At 33.1% G+C, this 15,757-nt stretch overlaps 1 protein-coding gene across 3 annotated transcripts in view; it reads right to left on the bottom strand.

Moving 5' to 3' along the window:
* LOC128178748 (zinc finger E-box-binding homeobox 2-like) overlaps window positions 1–7,197 on the bottom strand; it is a 29,803-nt gene extending 22,606 nt beyond the window's left edge. For all 3 annotated transcript variants that reach the window (XR_008242991.1, XM_052846066.1, XM_052846077.1), the window contains exon 1: window positions 6,802–7,197. Coding sequence is in view for 2 of the 3 variants with exons in the window: in XM_052846066.1 (XP_052702026.1) it covers window positions 6,802–6,859 (58 nt within the window). In the remaining variant the exon portion in view is untranslated. The remainder of the gene's footprint in view (window positions 1–6,801) is intronic.
* Between the last annotated feature and the right edge of the window lie 8,560 nt (window positions 7,198–15,757).

Raw genomic sequence — 15,757 nt, 5'->3', positions numbered from 1 at the left:
CTATCAACACTGCCATTCAATAAAGAGAGTTAAAATTGCTTCCTTTTGCATCAATAGACAGTGTGATTTCTGTTGACTAAGAAGAAATCAGGTTCCTTTTTTTTTAATCACAGAGCCCTGTGTATTGACATAAAGTTGGAAAAGAAATGAATCAACCATCCCAAACATGATCTTCCATGGCCCTGGCTACCTATACTGCAGAAGATCAATCCTTTATGCAAATATCTGAACATTCTGTGGGTCCTCAATATTAATTTGTTTTAAGAAATTTGAGAAGTAAAGAATTGATTCTGGTGAGAGTTGGAAGTTGAGAAGCTATCCCAAAACCAAATAAAGATGAACAGCACTTATCAATCCTCTGACAAATAAAACAAAACAATGCAGCATCCCAAACAGTCGCAGACTTCAAACACAGTACCGGGAACCAGGGATACTTCAGACATCCCTGTATGTCCTCCAGGAATTCGGACCAATACTTGTGCCACCTGTCTTCTATTGGACAGCAAGTGGTGAATACAGTTGATCAGTAATTAAATTGTCTAAAAACGTGCCATATGTACAGTTCAAACACAGGTTCATATTACTCTTTTTTTTATGCTATTCAACTATTAATATTCTTCTCTTTAAATAACTTTTCATCATTGCATCACTTGTCAAAATATTTCAGACAATCTCAACTTTTTCGATTTTTACATGTCTTACTTGAAATTAGAATTTCGATCTATTGCATGAATTTTATCTTCTCCGAAGAAGACTTGTCTCCATATCTGATTAAGTCTTTCCCCAAAAGACTCTCTCTTTCTCTCTGTCACATAATATCTCTGAATTCAGAGCTGTACTTTCCTAATCGCTTTTTCATTGACAAAAACTGCTGTTTATGAATCCATTAGCGTCCTGTATTTTTTAGATGCCCAATGATGTGTTTCACATTATTTTTCATAAACAGAACACATTACCATATTCTATCTGTGTGATACTATCTACAGCATTTATTGGGGGGTACGAACCATCTGTAGACACATGTCTGCACACAATAGCCGAGCATGTGGACTCGTTCCAGACGTTTTAATGTTACCCTTAATATTTAACCCGATTCTAAAGAACAAGAGTAATAATTTCATAATTGAAAATATTTAAATAGCATGACATGTTGTTATCTTCAACTATTTCTCTTGCAGTTGAGGGTAAATTGAATTAGTGCACCATTTCTATTCCACCGTCCCCATAGCTCTATTCAAAATATGGCCTGTATCACATTTCTTTGGTTATAAAAAAATATGTTCCAACTTCAGAGATTTGGATACCAGGCTCACATTTCAAAATCTGTTACCTTGTTTTTTCTTTGCACAGACAAAAAAAGGCATCGTTCTGCTCAAGTTTTACCATTTATGAATTATAAATGGAAGTACTACAATTAGTCACCAAATATGAAATGGTTCCATAGGCCCCCACAGGGAGCCAGCATCAAATACAACACTAAAGAGGATTTGTACACAGCTTTTCCAGTCATTAGGAAAATAATAAGGCCTAAAGGAGTGCACAAAGTTAGAATTCAATAAGGCAAGGTATTCTTGAAACTAAAACCATCTTCCCACACTTTAAGAACCAACTACATGTATTAGGTTTAAAGCTTACTGCAATTGCTGCATCATTTTAGACCAAGTGAAGAACTCTCTCTCTCTCTCTCTCTCTCTATCTCTCTCTCTCTCTCTCTCTCTCATGGGAACCATTATGATACCTAACATTTTCAATAAAACACCATCAAGGAAATGAGTTTTCTCATTAAACTTATCAATATCTGTCATATAATGAAATTGAAAATATAAAAGTCCCCTGATTCAACATCTAAAGGGGTAAAAAAGAGCTACAGCCATGCAAATGAGAACTCAATTTCCATGGAACGAATCTCCCAGGACTGACTAATCCTTTTACCTGCTGAAAGGTAAAAAAAGGCAGAGTGCAGAATTGGAATGTAATTGACATAGTGTAATTAATCACCTAATTACTACAAAGGTAATGTGGATTTCCTCTGGAGGTCCATCAGCACCAGCAATTCAATTTTCTACCTGTCATTATCAGGTAATGGAGAATTGATGGATGACAGCCACAATGAGTTGTTTACACCTGTAAACCTACCCCTTGCCATGACAGACTTCATCAGTATAGCCCTCATAACCGCTGATTTATTTAATCATACTGGTGTAATTAAAACTAGAAACTGTCTGTGTATACTGCTGCCGCCCCATTCCCTGGGTAACTTTAACTTGCTTTAAACTAGACAATGCTTTCTTCATTGTCTGCATCATGACACATCACCTGCATGCTTATAACCCTTTACAGCATGACCAAATTAGCAATTCTTTCTAAACCCCTTAACAGGTTATATATTTAGAAAGTTTTGCTAAATTTCAATGGAGGATGATTAGTTTCCTTTTCAAATTGCTAAGAGTCGGATAAGAAAAATTTCAAGTTCAATGTATTTGTGTCGTACTTTTCATAGAACTCAAGTGTGCTAAACAAGAACAAGTCATCCTTCAATATGGTTTTGTATACATGTAGGTAACTAAATAGGGCCTTTCTCCGTCAAATAGGGAAGGAAACGAGCGTCTACATCACATAGACTTCCTGCAGAACCAATGGTACCTGTGTTCCTCCGATAAGAAACTGAAAAAAGATCTTTATTCAGAGTGCATCACCCACCATGAGTTCTTGCCATCCACCATAAAAATTTTTTACAGTTAATATATATATTGCCCACTAAAGATCTATACAAACACCTTGTTGTAATTGCAGTTAATTTTCAAATGTACCCTGGGTTTCATCTGTTACAATTACCCCCCTAAAGAAGGAGGCAACATTTCAGCATTATCAGAATCCGAATTATATATTACTTCCTGTCGTTAACCTCCAAACTCTTGAACAAAAACAATTTTACCTGGATGAGCCATGTGGAAATTCACTCTGACAGGTAAAAATTGGTCTGACATTTACCTAGACTAAATTAGATAACCTTTGGCCCTCGGTGTCCTAGTATTTCTGATGCCATTGATACAATAATTGTAACGCCCCAACCAGGTACATTTATCTACAATGTGTGAAACACTGGTGTTCATTGCAATGTCCAATTTTTATGAAGGTCAAACCTCAATGATTTTTTTCTTCAGTTGTGAGATCATTTTCATATTTCGTCTATAAATAATTCTTTATTTTCCCCCCAAAACCATTACTGCAATAGATAAGAACCATCTTCCTTCCTTATATTCTTTAACACAAGTATCTCTTCAGATTACTCTCAATAAATATGGCATTAGGTATTTCTATTATGGTCAACTTATATCAAAATAGACAATAACTGTCCCATTATCATTGATAATCACTTCCTTTCTATAATTCAACCAGTCCTTAGCTAATTACCTATTGATCACTTGATCAAACTCTCACCTGAGGTGATGTCAGGTAAATGCATTCATTCAATAGTTAAATACCTGAGTCAACAGACACTAAGTGTTTGTCCAATAATCTTGCAGTAATCAGGTATCATTTTTGATGTCAGATTACTGATAATCTCCAAATCAACTTAAAATAAGATTTAATAAAAAGAAGAAACAAAGTAACCATTTTGCAACAAAGGCAAATGAAAGGGTTCTAGTCGGATACAAAGATGACAGTGGTTTATGGTAATACAGGCTCTAATTAACATTTTTTAACAAAACAGCAGCTACGCATAGATTTACAAAAACCAATAATGCTGAATGAACGATTTGAGCATTTGTTAAACGATTCTCATTTTCAAAGGAGAAAAAATGAATTACTGAATTATCGCCATTATAAGTGTATTCAGGTGAAAATGCGACAAGGTATTTCTTGGGGCGGTCTTTTGTCCCACACGTGGGTGACACGCGACTAAGATTTCACGGACTCATGATTATAATTCAAATCGCTTAAGGTGCTAAAAAACCCACCATTATGTTTGTTAAATGTGTAACAGAGATGTTCAACTTGGCACAACCACTGAACATCTCCCACAGTATCCTAAGGGGCTCGGAGTCTACCCAATGCTACAAGAGATTTCTAAAGAAACATCAGTAATTGACAGGATCAAAGATAAAACTGGGAATCTCAATCACACAACCAGGTGTGTCATTAAAATTAAAAAAAAAAAACCAGCCAAAATTTCTTGTACCTGATATAAGGCAATACAAGACATGTTGTCTTGGTATCTCATTTCTCAAAAGAAAGATATTTTAATCCTTAATTATTCTCCCTTCTATTTTTGGAAAGCTTCAAATATTTCAACTTTTTCAAAGACTTTTCATTAATATTAAAGAATTTCAATTTCAAATTTTGTAAAATTATGCTACTGGGAGACACATATACCATGCATTAAATAATGTGGCCCAGGGTCTGCATTCTTTATTGTTTTATTGATATTGAAAAGGGAAACCCAATACCCAGATCACCTTAAGTGCCCAAGAAAAAGAAAAAAAAAAGTCACGATCAAGAAGAAAGGAATCAATTTGGGTACCCTTGAAAAGAAGTTTATTTTGTTGGATATCACAAATTTGACAGGTAATTTGCATACAATACCATTAACAAATTTCAGGTGTTCCTCAAAACAAAAGGTCTTTTTTGTTCATAAAAGTGTCAATTCTGTTATAAGCCATGAGATGGGGCACCTGATTTTTAGTTTCCTTTTCGTTGGAATAATAGAAGTTAAAAAAGAGCAAGAATCAATATAAAGCCAGGTGAAGAAAAACCTAAAGTCTTGGTGGTCACCAAAGAGAGGCAAAGACAGACCTCGGTTTGTAACAAGCTCCCGATAAAACATGGCCAGAGGTGTCTTTGAGCTTTTACACCTATTGAATGACTGCCATTAATCTAATTACAATGGGCAAATTATGAAATAAGAGTGCTCTGGAACTAGTAATATACCAATAAAATGTTGACAGCTAACTTGGGACAGATGTGTTATTTAATTAACTGGGTACCTTCAGGACAGGTAATTTGGCACTGGGGGAATTCTACGCCCATCCGAGTGATGATTTCAATTGGTAACATCAATGGATACCTTAGCAGTAATTGCAATGCAGATTATTACTTAGAATAATTAAATTACATAGATGTTAATTACCGATGCTGGGGAAAAAATTACAATGGAGAGCTGCAGAGCAAGGTGTACTTAAGGTGATTGATTCCAATTGAGTTAATTAAGGTGGGATTGTGTCTGTGGGAGTCTCAGGTGAGGCTGTGACACACAGGTCCTTTTGGTTTTACAGATGGCCCGCTACCCAGAATACTTGCTCCAAGAGGCCTTAAAGCCAAAGGCCAGAAATAGATGCAGGGACAAACAGGGACTCAAAAGAATGCTCCGAACTAACTTCAAAGTGATTATTAGGCATAACAGAATCATGATAATGACCGATAGAAATAAAAGATCAAAGAACTTTTCAATGACTTGGTACCTCAACACCATAAAGCCATTCAATTTCAAAGTCAAAAATTTAAAATAAAATTAATTATATCACTAAGAAATATTTTTCAATATTTAGAAAAATAAACTATTTATAATATTAAATACCTGCTTAAAATTGGATGAAACAAACCATTCTTGTCATGGATTTATGAAAATTTTATAAATATCAGGAGCTTTTAGTTCTGTGGTAAGACTAAATAATTCCATTGGTGCATTCTGGGCAGCTAAAATAAAAGTGAGCCAAGGAAAATCAATAGAAACACGGCTCTATATTCCTGTTAGAAATATTATTATTGACTATCAATTTAATATAGTTGTTTTCACCAAAGGGATCAGCTTTCTGAATATCCATAAAGTTTGGTTATTTTTTCCCCCTAATTTAAATATTATTTATAACCTTCATTTGAAGAAAATATAACAATGAAGGTAAAAGATGCAGCATTAATTATTAGCATTTTGTTATTTTTTATTAGGTCTATACAATGCTTAGAATTTACACAAGTGACAATTCTTTTAATGACTCATAATAATGACTGGTCTTTTTGTGTAGGAAAATTGTGTGTATATATAAGTACTTATTTCTAAACAGTTACACATATATGCATCACATTAGACCACTTGAAAATCCTGAGTATGTGTCTGTCACTGAATGGAAATTTTGCCAGTACCTTACAACCCCTCACAGAAAAAAAAATGCTAAAAAGACAAATTCATAATTCACAATACATGTACTATCTAAAATTATCATTATTATATTCAACAAAAAATATATATCTTTTGGTGGTACAAAAAATACACCTTGTGTATTTACCTTCAGATCTTTATTAGGGCCTATCCATATTCAGAAAAGCAACATCCATTGTTTTATTCTTTTAATCGTAAGTTAAAGAAGTTAAATATACTCTACAAAACAACAAAATGCTCAGATCACATCAACTGTCTCACGCTCTCTGACAAATCCGCATAGAGTCGTCCGCCATTGCTACGCCGTATTATAATGATGCGGGAATAGTAATTTCCCTACTGAGTCTAATTTAAGGTCACATAAAGTTTTACCTTTGAACGAAATGGCTTTCAAAAACCTAACAAATGACATTTTTCTTGCTAAATATCTATGACAGTGCACGACTAAACATTAAATTGCATTTTCAAGAGCATCCCTCAATCTCAGCAACTTGCTTTCCCTGTAGCAGGTATTATAGGAAGGTAACCTCAACGTAAGAAATCTACAGAAGCGCGACTCGCATTGATTTTCTCCATTAGCGGGTATATGAAATATAACTTGGGTAACTTTTTAACAAGAAAAGAGACATGCAGCCAAAACTCACCATTTTTTCTTTTAGGGTTTCTCTGTTTTCTCCTTCCGCACCTGTCCGTCTCTGCCATGTTTTCATTTCACCACCAACCTGGTAAATATTATTGCGCATGTACTACTACATCAAAAGACAGCTTCCGGTCATATTGAGGGATGTCCCCCTCAAATTGAAATTTTATGATTATAAAATTTAGTGATTCTAGGTTAACCTGGTTTAGGTAAAGTACTTTGATTCAAAAATGTACACTGAGTTCATCGACTTCCTTGTTTACGATTTTTTTTCGATGAAGACTGGAAAGTGATGGCGCACGTGAAGTGGTGGTGTACAATTTTGAGTGACAGCGTGTGTGATGCGTTCACAGGTGCTGCATCCGCACCCCGTGTTAAAGAATTAAGGGCTTTAAAAACGGACAACACAGAGGGACGTTTGAATATTGTGTTGATTAAATGTATTGTTTTGTATTTTTATCTTACCATAATTTACAATGAATTTTTTACATATATTAAAACAATAACTTAAAAAAAATAAACTTATTTACAGTTGTCATTATAACAGTTTAAAAATTTGGGTGTTTTTTGTAAGAAAAGAAACAAATTTACTTTTTCTTATGGCATATATATTGCATGAATTAAGGTTTATTTGCTTGTAAAAAAAATCAGAATTATGAAAAAACATAGAGCTGACAAAAATGTTCACTAAATGAATAATTAAAAAAATTACTTAAAATATAAGATATTTCATTCTCCTATAGCCTAGGCCTAGTGATATTGAACTAACAAGGTGCGCGCTCGGAGCCCCGAGAGGACCTCTCTGAGTCACACGAAGCACAGCAGTGAAATGTCTTGGAGGCAGAGGCGAATGAAACTCGACACTTGAAAACAACAGAATAGAGTTTTGAAGTAAATCTGTGATGTTAAGCACCTTACATTTCGCTTATCACCGACTGCCATCAAAAATACAGGTCTCGGGCACACAAAGAAAGCTACAGACATTTTTTCTTGCAATTTCGAAACAGAAGCGTCAGTATTTCTTTGGTTTCAAAGATATAGAAAATATACTTTAGGCAAAGAGAGCAACGGTGAGAGTTGCTTATGACACGTAGATTTGAGATAACAGGGGAAGCGAGGAGAAAGCTTCTGTGTGTCGCGATAAGGGCGCGCTGCTACCGTAGACGAGCTACTCTTTTCTTTGTGTGGTGCGGTTCAGTAAATTATAAAACAAATGCCGTTACTGGGAATTGTCAGATGTATATAAACCACAGACTGTATTTGGTAGTAAAATGAACTTTAAAAAAACCATTTAATGTAATTTTTTAATCCATTATTTAAAAAAGCAAGATTGCTTTATTTGCAAAAAAAAAAAAAAAGAAGAAAATTAGATTTTTGGGAGAAAGGTGAATAAGTTTGCACATAATGGAAAACTGATAGCTATTGTCACCGTTTAACAGAGAAACAAAATGAATCCCCTTAGTTTGATTTTCATTTTTAAAACTGAAATAAATTACCCTTCCTAATGAACTAGGTAAGATTATAACAAAACTTTATCAAATGCATGCAAAAAACAAATCATATACCAAATATAGAAGAGTCTTTTGGTCAGGATCTTGCTACTACTATCGATGCTTCTTCAGTGGCTGTCGCAGTGGAAATGGTGACCGGGTATGTGATGAGTAGCTACTGTGTATGCTACCTGGCCGACTCAAAAGATACCCGACATCGTCTGATGTACCTGGGCAGGTAGTCGAAAATTCGCGCGGCATCTTTGATGCTATCGAGACACCTGGCCGTGCGCTACCTGCAAAAGGAGACGCGCGCCGCAAATTCAAGACGCGCAGGTATACACATTGCGTACCTGTGATGAACTTGTATATTCTGTGTATATTACGTGGTTTTTCTGAACAATAGACCACTAATTAGGCAAGGCCCGAGCTATACACGCGGGTTAGATTAAACATTTTCAGAACAGGTGTTCAAATGGAATGTTTTTCCGATAGAAAATAAGATTTCTTAAAATTAATAAAGTCGTGTTGCATTACTATGTATTTTTTTTTTCAAGAACATTTTATTATAATGTTTTGTAAAACATTTTTTATAATATAGTATTTAAATTATTTATCTGAATTTAGAAGAAGAAAAAAAGCTTTAACGAAGAAGACGTTTATAGGCGTAAATAAAAAAATTATGTGAGGTTTCTCTATATCAGGTCATGATTGAAGATTAACTCGCATGCGCTTCCTTTATACAAAGTAAATAATGCACAAATGTCTATTGTATGTTTTATCATTCAATCAATTTTATTAAGAAGGAAGCTAAACGAAAGTAAGAAGGAAATAGGGAGGAATATGACGTGAATTCGGGGAAACGTCAAGTGAGAATTCCGCTGAAAAAAGTAATCCCCTCAAAATAATGACTGAAAATAGATGAATCATGTGGAAAAGTAAAAGTAGAGAATTATATAGGACTTGATGTACTTTAATTACCGATTTTATCTATCTATATCCAACAGTAAATTGAATTTCTGTTAGTTTCAATTTCGTTTTTTTAATTGATATAATCAATGATCTAGAAATTCGAAGAAAGACCTATATAACTTTTGGCTTTATATTTCCAGTAGCTTTGTAAAAGAAAAAGAAAATATAGGAATCACAAAGAATTTTATAGAACTATTTTAGTTTATTCAAAATTTGTCATATAAATTGTGATTCATTCACAAATTGAGATTTTTTTCTTCATATTTTCAATGCTAATATACGTAACTTATCAACAAGAAAAACTTGACACAGGAAAAATATTCTAACTTCTTATGATAATTTTCCCGACAAATTTTACTTTTGATTTTTGTCATGGCAGTTGTAACCAAAACAAACTGAAAAAAGATTTCTAATATTTCTTCTCAACTACAAAAATTACAATCATGCATGACAATAAATTCAACATTCAAAGATTTTATGAAAAGAAATATGATAAACTATAACGCGTATTTCACATGTTTTGATAAAAAAATATTCATTCTAACAATATTTTATTTCAATATTGAATGGAATTAAGCAGCAGGTACATCCTATTTTCACCTCCCTACACATAAAGGTCAAATGAACACAATGAAGATATGCAACTCATCTTAGAATAGAAAGATTACAAATGAAAAAAGAAATACCATATTCTGATACCGGTTTGGAAAGAAAAAGTAAGACTTTGTATTTTGTACATATTTTTTTCATGAATAATTAGAGAAAGTGTTTTGTTGCTGTAATAAAAGGATGCACTAGTTTATAATTAGGTACTATCTAAAGAATGGATATGTCCAATATATTTCCGGGGTGGGGTGGGGGGGGGGGGTACCCGTTTGTTGTAAAATAAAGATAAAGATTTGATTCTTTTCAGATAATTATTAAACTTAGTATATGATGTAAATGTAAAAGGTTTAAGAGTCTTCATTCTTTATGCACAATAAAGGTCAATATCAGAGGTCAAATGCCATGATTAATTTTGTTCCCCCATCCCTAAAATTCAAGTTTTTTTTTTATTATCCGTTGAAATGTAAAGCGCATTGGTCAATATACATGTACCTCTTTTCTGTGTTTCGTGTCAATCATTTTGGGGGGTTTTTCTTCGAAATTTAAACTAGTTTCTTTTTGTAGGGAATCTTAATTTAAATAAAACTTTTACTTTTATATAGGGAATGAATTTGAAAGTTCCAATATTGTCTCCCCTTAATTCTTAATTTGCAGATGCATTGAATTTGGTTTTAAAGTAAACGTAGCCAAAATACCAAATTTTGTTTTTTTAAGTACCATTATGTGGGAAGACAATATGTACTTGTACATTAGATTTGGGGGTAAATCTTTTTTTAATTATCCCTTGAAATATAAAGCGCATTGGTCAATATACATGTACCTCTTTTCTGTGTTTCGTGTCAATCATTTTGGGGTTTTTTTCTTTGTTGAAAAATAAAGATAAAGATTTGATTCTTTTCAGATAATTATTAAACTTAGTATATGATGTAAATGTAAAAGGTCAAAGTTTGCGATATAATTGTTAAAAAAATCAATGTTTATAAATGTTTAATACATCATAAATTAGCATAGTTATATCAAACATGACTCGGGTATGACTTGTCTAGTTTCTCTCATTTTTATCCGTAATATCCGGCTATAATTATAGCTGATTCGGTGACTCATAGAAACCGTACTTTACATTTTTGTATAAGTTGACGCTGTGCATGCATTTGACATTAAAAAGCTCAGCAAAGGTTCTTGTCTTTCGAGTATATTTTGACAGATTGAAAAGAGTGTTCGTCCCTACTGGGACATCCTGTGCTTCGCCATCTTGGAAGAATGTTTTGGGTTAATAAAATCTCCAAGACTCTTTCTTTGTGACGAGACCTAGCAGTTATCGACAACAATTGTCCCGGCCATATGACAGACCTTAACTTATGATAACCAAAATCAAGCGTGACATTTACGCTAATTCTTTCCATTATTTCGTGCGTGCGTTGCGCGTGCCTGACGAACGGCCATATTTCTATACCTTTCGCAATTTTCCAATGCCGGTAATGTTACAAATGTAGGAAGATCGGAAGATGGCCTTATTGGGCATTCTGTGATGCTGAAGATCCTTAATTCCTCCGTAGCACGTAGAGCAGGAAAAATGAAAGGGATTAGTTTACGGTTAATTCCACGACACTTGTCTCGGGCCCTGTATCATATTCACTCATAATCGTATTTGTAAATACAAAATATGCAACCACGAATCAGTGCTAATGATGGATCTAGGCCTTATTTAATGCCGAGATCATAGGCTCAAACCTAGTGATCAAAACACCGGAAATGATTGGTTTTATTAATTCAGAAAACGGTAACGATTAAGAATATTATTCCGACAGATAACAATAGGGGCTGGGTAATTCTGCAACGCTTCAAGTAGAAATTCTAGATGGGATGTAACCAATTTTGTCCTAAAGTCCCAGATGTTCATTTCGCTATCATTGAAAAACAACAAAAGGTTTATAATTTTAACGGTAGATAAGTCGTTTGCCAAGCTGGTGATTTTATTTTAAATTTACATCATTATTATCCCATCAGCAAATGAAAAAGGCCACGATATTTCTCAGAAATTACTGTTATCATCAAGATGGCGGGAGTAATGCAGATTTTCACTTGTGTCGTTCAATGCAATTCTGCAACGCTTCTATTTTTCATCAATAAAAGGCGAATGAAAAATCTTTTGTGTCCTTGTAAACTTGCGTCACATAATGACGCCATTTTTATTAGAATATCCCCTTTTAAATCACAGCTCGCTTACAACGCTAAAGTGAAGCATGTTTCTTTAGTATTATACAGAAGGGCCTTTAAGAACTTAAGCAATTTTTATATTTTTTTAACAATAGGTAAGCAAACTTTTGCCTTGCTATGAGAGTTACAAACAATATAAACTAATGTGTTGATGTTTAATGACCGGGCTATATTAATAGATATAGATGCGCTGTTATACATCAAACATTTAGGTAGCACCAATTTTCTTTTAAAACTTCATTATTGATATTCGCCAAAACTACATTGCAAGTTTTAAAATAAATGGCCGTTTAATTAAACTCAGTCATACAACTTGCAGCTGGGACAGTCTCTCTCACGACCTTAACGGAAAAAAATATCATATTGATATAAAATCTTGATAAATCTGCATCCAAAGAAATGTCATAATTGTTTTTAATTTTTTCTAAAAATATTCTAGGTCAGTCCATTGTAAATGAAGTCGTGGCATAAGTTCTTGAAGAAGCATTCTTGTAATACCACTCAATGACACAAGTCCACCTTCCCCCAACCCCGCGCCAACATCTTTGACTTTTGTTTTTTGTTTTTTGGTTTTTTTGTTTGTTTTTTTTTTAATAAAAACGACATGAGTCCAGGAAATTGGCAGCTATATCATATATATATTGACGTATATTTCATATAGACATTAGGTTAACAAGGGGTTATCTTCTTTTATTTAAAAAAAAAAATGAATGTTTGACTGATTTGGAAATATATTGTCCGGTTATCATAATTCAGCACCCTGCCCTTTCCAAACCACGGATCATGAGCAAAACACTAGAGAAATCCGAAGTTTCCTCGATGGTCAGCGTTCTCGAATTTTTTATTAAAGGTCAGATTGAAAATAAAATGTTACACCTCAAAAATACTTAGAACAAATAAAAGTTAATCTTTTCATCAGACATAAAATGTATTTAATCTAATCTGAATTTATTGATTTATACTTGTGCATAGTTCTTTCTAATTGTATCATTCTCCTTTGATCAATAAATGCATGGCTGTCCTATATATAATACACGTACGTTGTGTATATGTGTTGAGATATAAGTCTCGTCCAATAAAGGATCGGAATAAACTGACCGGATGATTTTTCAAATACATTTCCCTCCCGGGCATTTTCACTGTGTATAGAGTAAGGGGCTCGACTGATCCAGGCCACTCCAGGTAAATAACACCTGTAGAGATTAAACCACGCCTACTTCTTCAATAATAGTAATGCCAGGATCTCTTTGTATACACTATACTTATTCATTAGCTATATATAATGAACTGGACAAAAATATTTCATATTTGGTAGAATAAGATTATGACACATGTTTTACCATATGATTCCGCATTTTCACCCATCGTTATTATAAAAATAGTGCCTGTTTGGGAGGGTAACAGTTGAAATTGACACCCCGAGAAAACCATTGTCAACCGACGCGAAGCGGAGGTTGACAATGGTTTTCGAGGGGTGTCAATTTCAACTGTTATCCTCCCAAACAGGCACTATTTATTTTGTTATACTGAATGTCTTTTTTAAAATTTTTAAGAAAATTTTACTGCTTTTATATAGGAATAACGTGAATTCTACAGCGAACCGTACGCGCATAATTTTCGCGCATGTAACATTTTTTAATGTTACCCGTTGCCAAGTGCGTTGCTAACGCTGAGGGTAATAGTAAATATTATTAACTGCGTCTTAACCAATCAGATTTCAGTATTTAACATGAAAGTATAACAATAATTCTTATCTGTTTGTTTTTTACGTAACGAAGATGGCATTTTCCAAATTATAGAATTACTCAAATTAATGAATCTATTCAAAGATATGTATTCCGTTGTTCTATACGACAAATCAAACGGTAAAAACTTGCTTTTTTATAAACAAAGAAATCTATTAAATTGTACATTTGTGCGGGTAAAATAGATGAATAGAAAGCGAAAAAGAAAATTGTAGTAATTGAACTACTAAAATTTCAATCTTGTGTTCATACACTTTACACAACTTTCTATAAGTATTCATTTTCATTATGTACACTTTCAAGTTTAATGATTTACAAAGTACACTTCAGTTCAGATCATTATTCAGTTCTTTATTAACTTTAAGCTATACAGCTTATCAGAATAATAAATATAAACAATATACACGTACAGGTAGGTTAACAGGAGAATGTGGCAGAAGTGTACATACTATGATATCAACATCTAATTTGCATTAAGTAAATCTTGTTTTATTTTCAAACTAAAGTGAATAAATTTACCCAGATAACAAAATTCCTTTACATTTTCAACATTAAAAAGTTGCAAAAGTTTACACATTGAAGGTTTTTTCCAGTAATAAGGCTTAATGTATTTTTTGCGATAGCCTTCGTATATGGGACATATTAAAATAAAATGAAATTCATCTTCTGATCAATAGAATTTGAACATAAAAAATATTTTCTATTGTGTCTTTCAATATTATAAAATCGACCTGTTTTTATTGACAATTGATGCGAAGACAACCTGAATCTGGAAATACACTTTTGATATTTGTTTGGAATAGGTTTCCTTAAATAAAATTGTAAATCATGGGTTGCAATTAAGTTTTTGAAAAAAGAGCATTTACTAGAAATATCTAGTCGAGAAAAGATATACTGTGTAGCTTGGTCAAAAATACGTTGTTTAACAACAATGAGATCTGCAGCTGTTATTTTTTGTTTTTCCCACAATTCAAACATATACCCAGATTGCATAAAAAATCTTTAACATGATACAACCAGTTTTTTGCATTATGTTTTTCGACACAGTCATATAGTGTATAATAGCAATGTTGAATAATACAATTACACATTAGCGGGTTTTTTAAAATTGTATTTCAATCTAAGATAATGATAGCTATTAAATAAAAAAGTTTAAATTATCCTCAGTTAAAGCAAAGACATAAATTTATGTCTCTGGTTAAAGTTCCCATTTTTCAAAATTTAGTTTATTTATTTTCTATTTATTAAAGTTTCAACATTGAACAAAAGTCAAATTCGCACATTGTGTATTTACTACGTACAATAAACAAGTTTAAGTCAGTAAATTTTAATCAGAAGCATCAGTCAGCTTTAAAAAACATATAAGGTTGAATTCTTTGAAGCATACTGACTTCGCATTTTGCGTGTTATACATATGTTTAAACTTCAAACTTTGTGATCAATACTGATGAGCCAATAGCTCAAAGTTGAAATAAATAAATAATAATAAAAATTAGCTTGATTTCAAATCTTCTTGTAAGAAATATAACAATATGTGAAAAACATATTGTACGTAATATAAGGTAGCATACAATACATAAAATACACTGCAAGAATTAATTAATTATATAAATATTCCCATTCCTATTAGATTAGAGATGAATTAAATCCCTTGAAAGATTATTGAATTTTTACTTCTATAATGTTATTCTTTTTTCACCTACAGTTGACACGTAGCATAGTTGTGGGGGGGGGGTGAGAGGGGGGAGGGGGCTGCCCACTTTTTCTAACATGGAACATTTTTCTTAAAATTTACACATAGCAAATTGAATTTTGAAGAAGGAGCCCCCCACCCCCCACCCCATTTTGGGGAGTATATAAAAAGCTATATAGTTAAAATAAACAAAATTAACCCCTTAAAAAACCGTACGTTCTACACCTCCTCTCCTAC

This window comes from Crassostrea angulata, chromosome 1 (assembly GCF_025612915.1).
Source record: "Crassostrea angulata isolate pt1a10 chromosome 1, ASM2561291v2, whole genome shotgun sequence".
Taxonomy (NCBI): domain Eukaryota; kingdom Metazoa; phylum Mollusca; class Bivalvia; order Ostreida; family Ostreidae; genus Magallana; species Magallana angulata.
The sequence above is the reverse complement of the archived record's forward strand: the minus strand, read 5'-3'. Positions and strand labels throughout refer to the sequence as shown.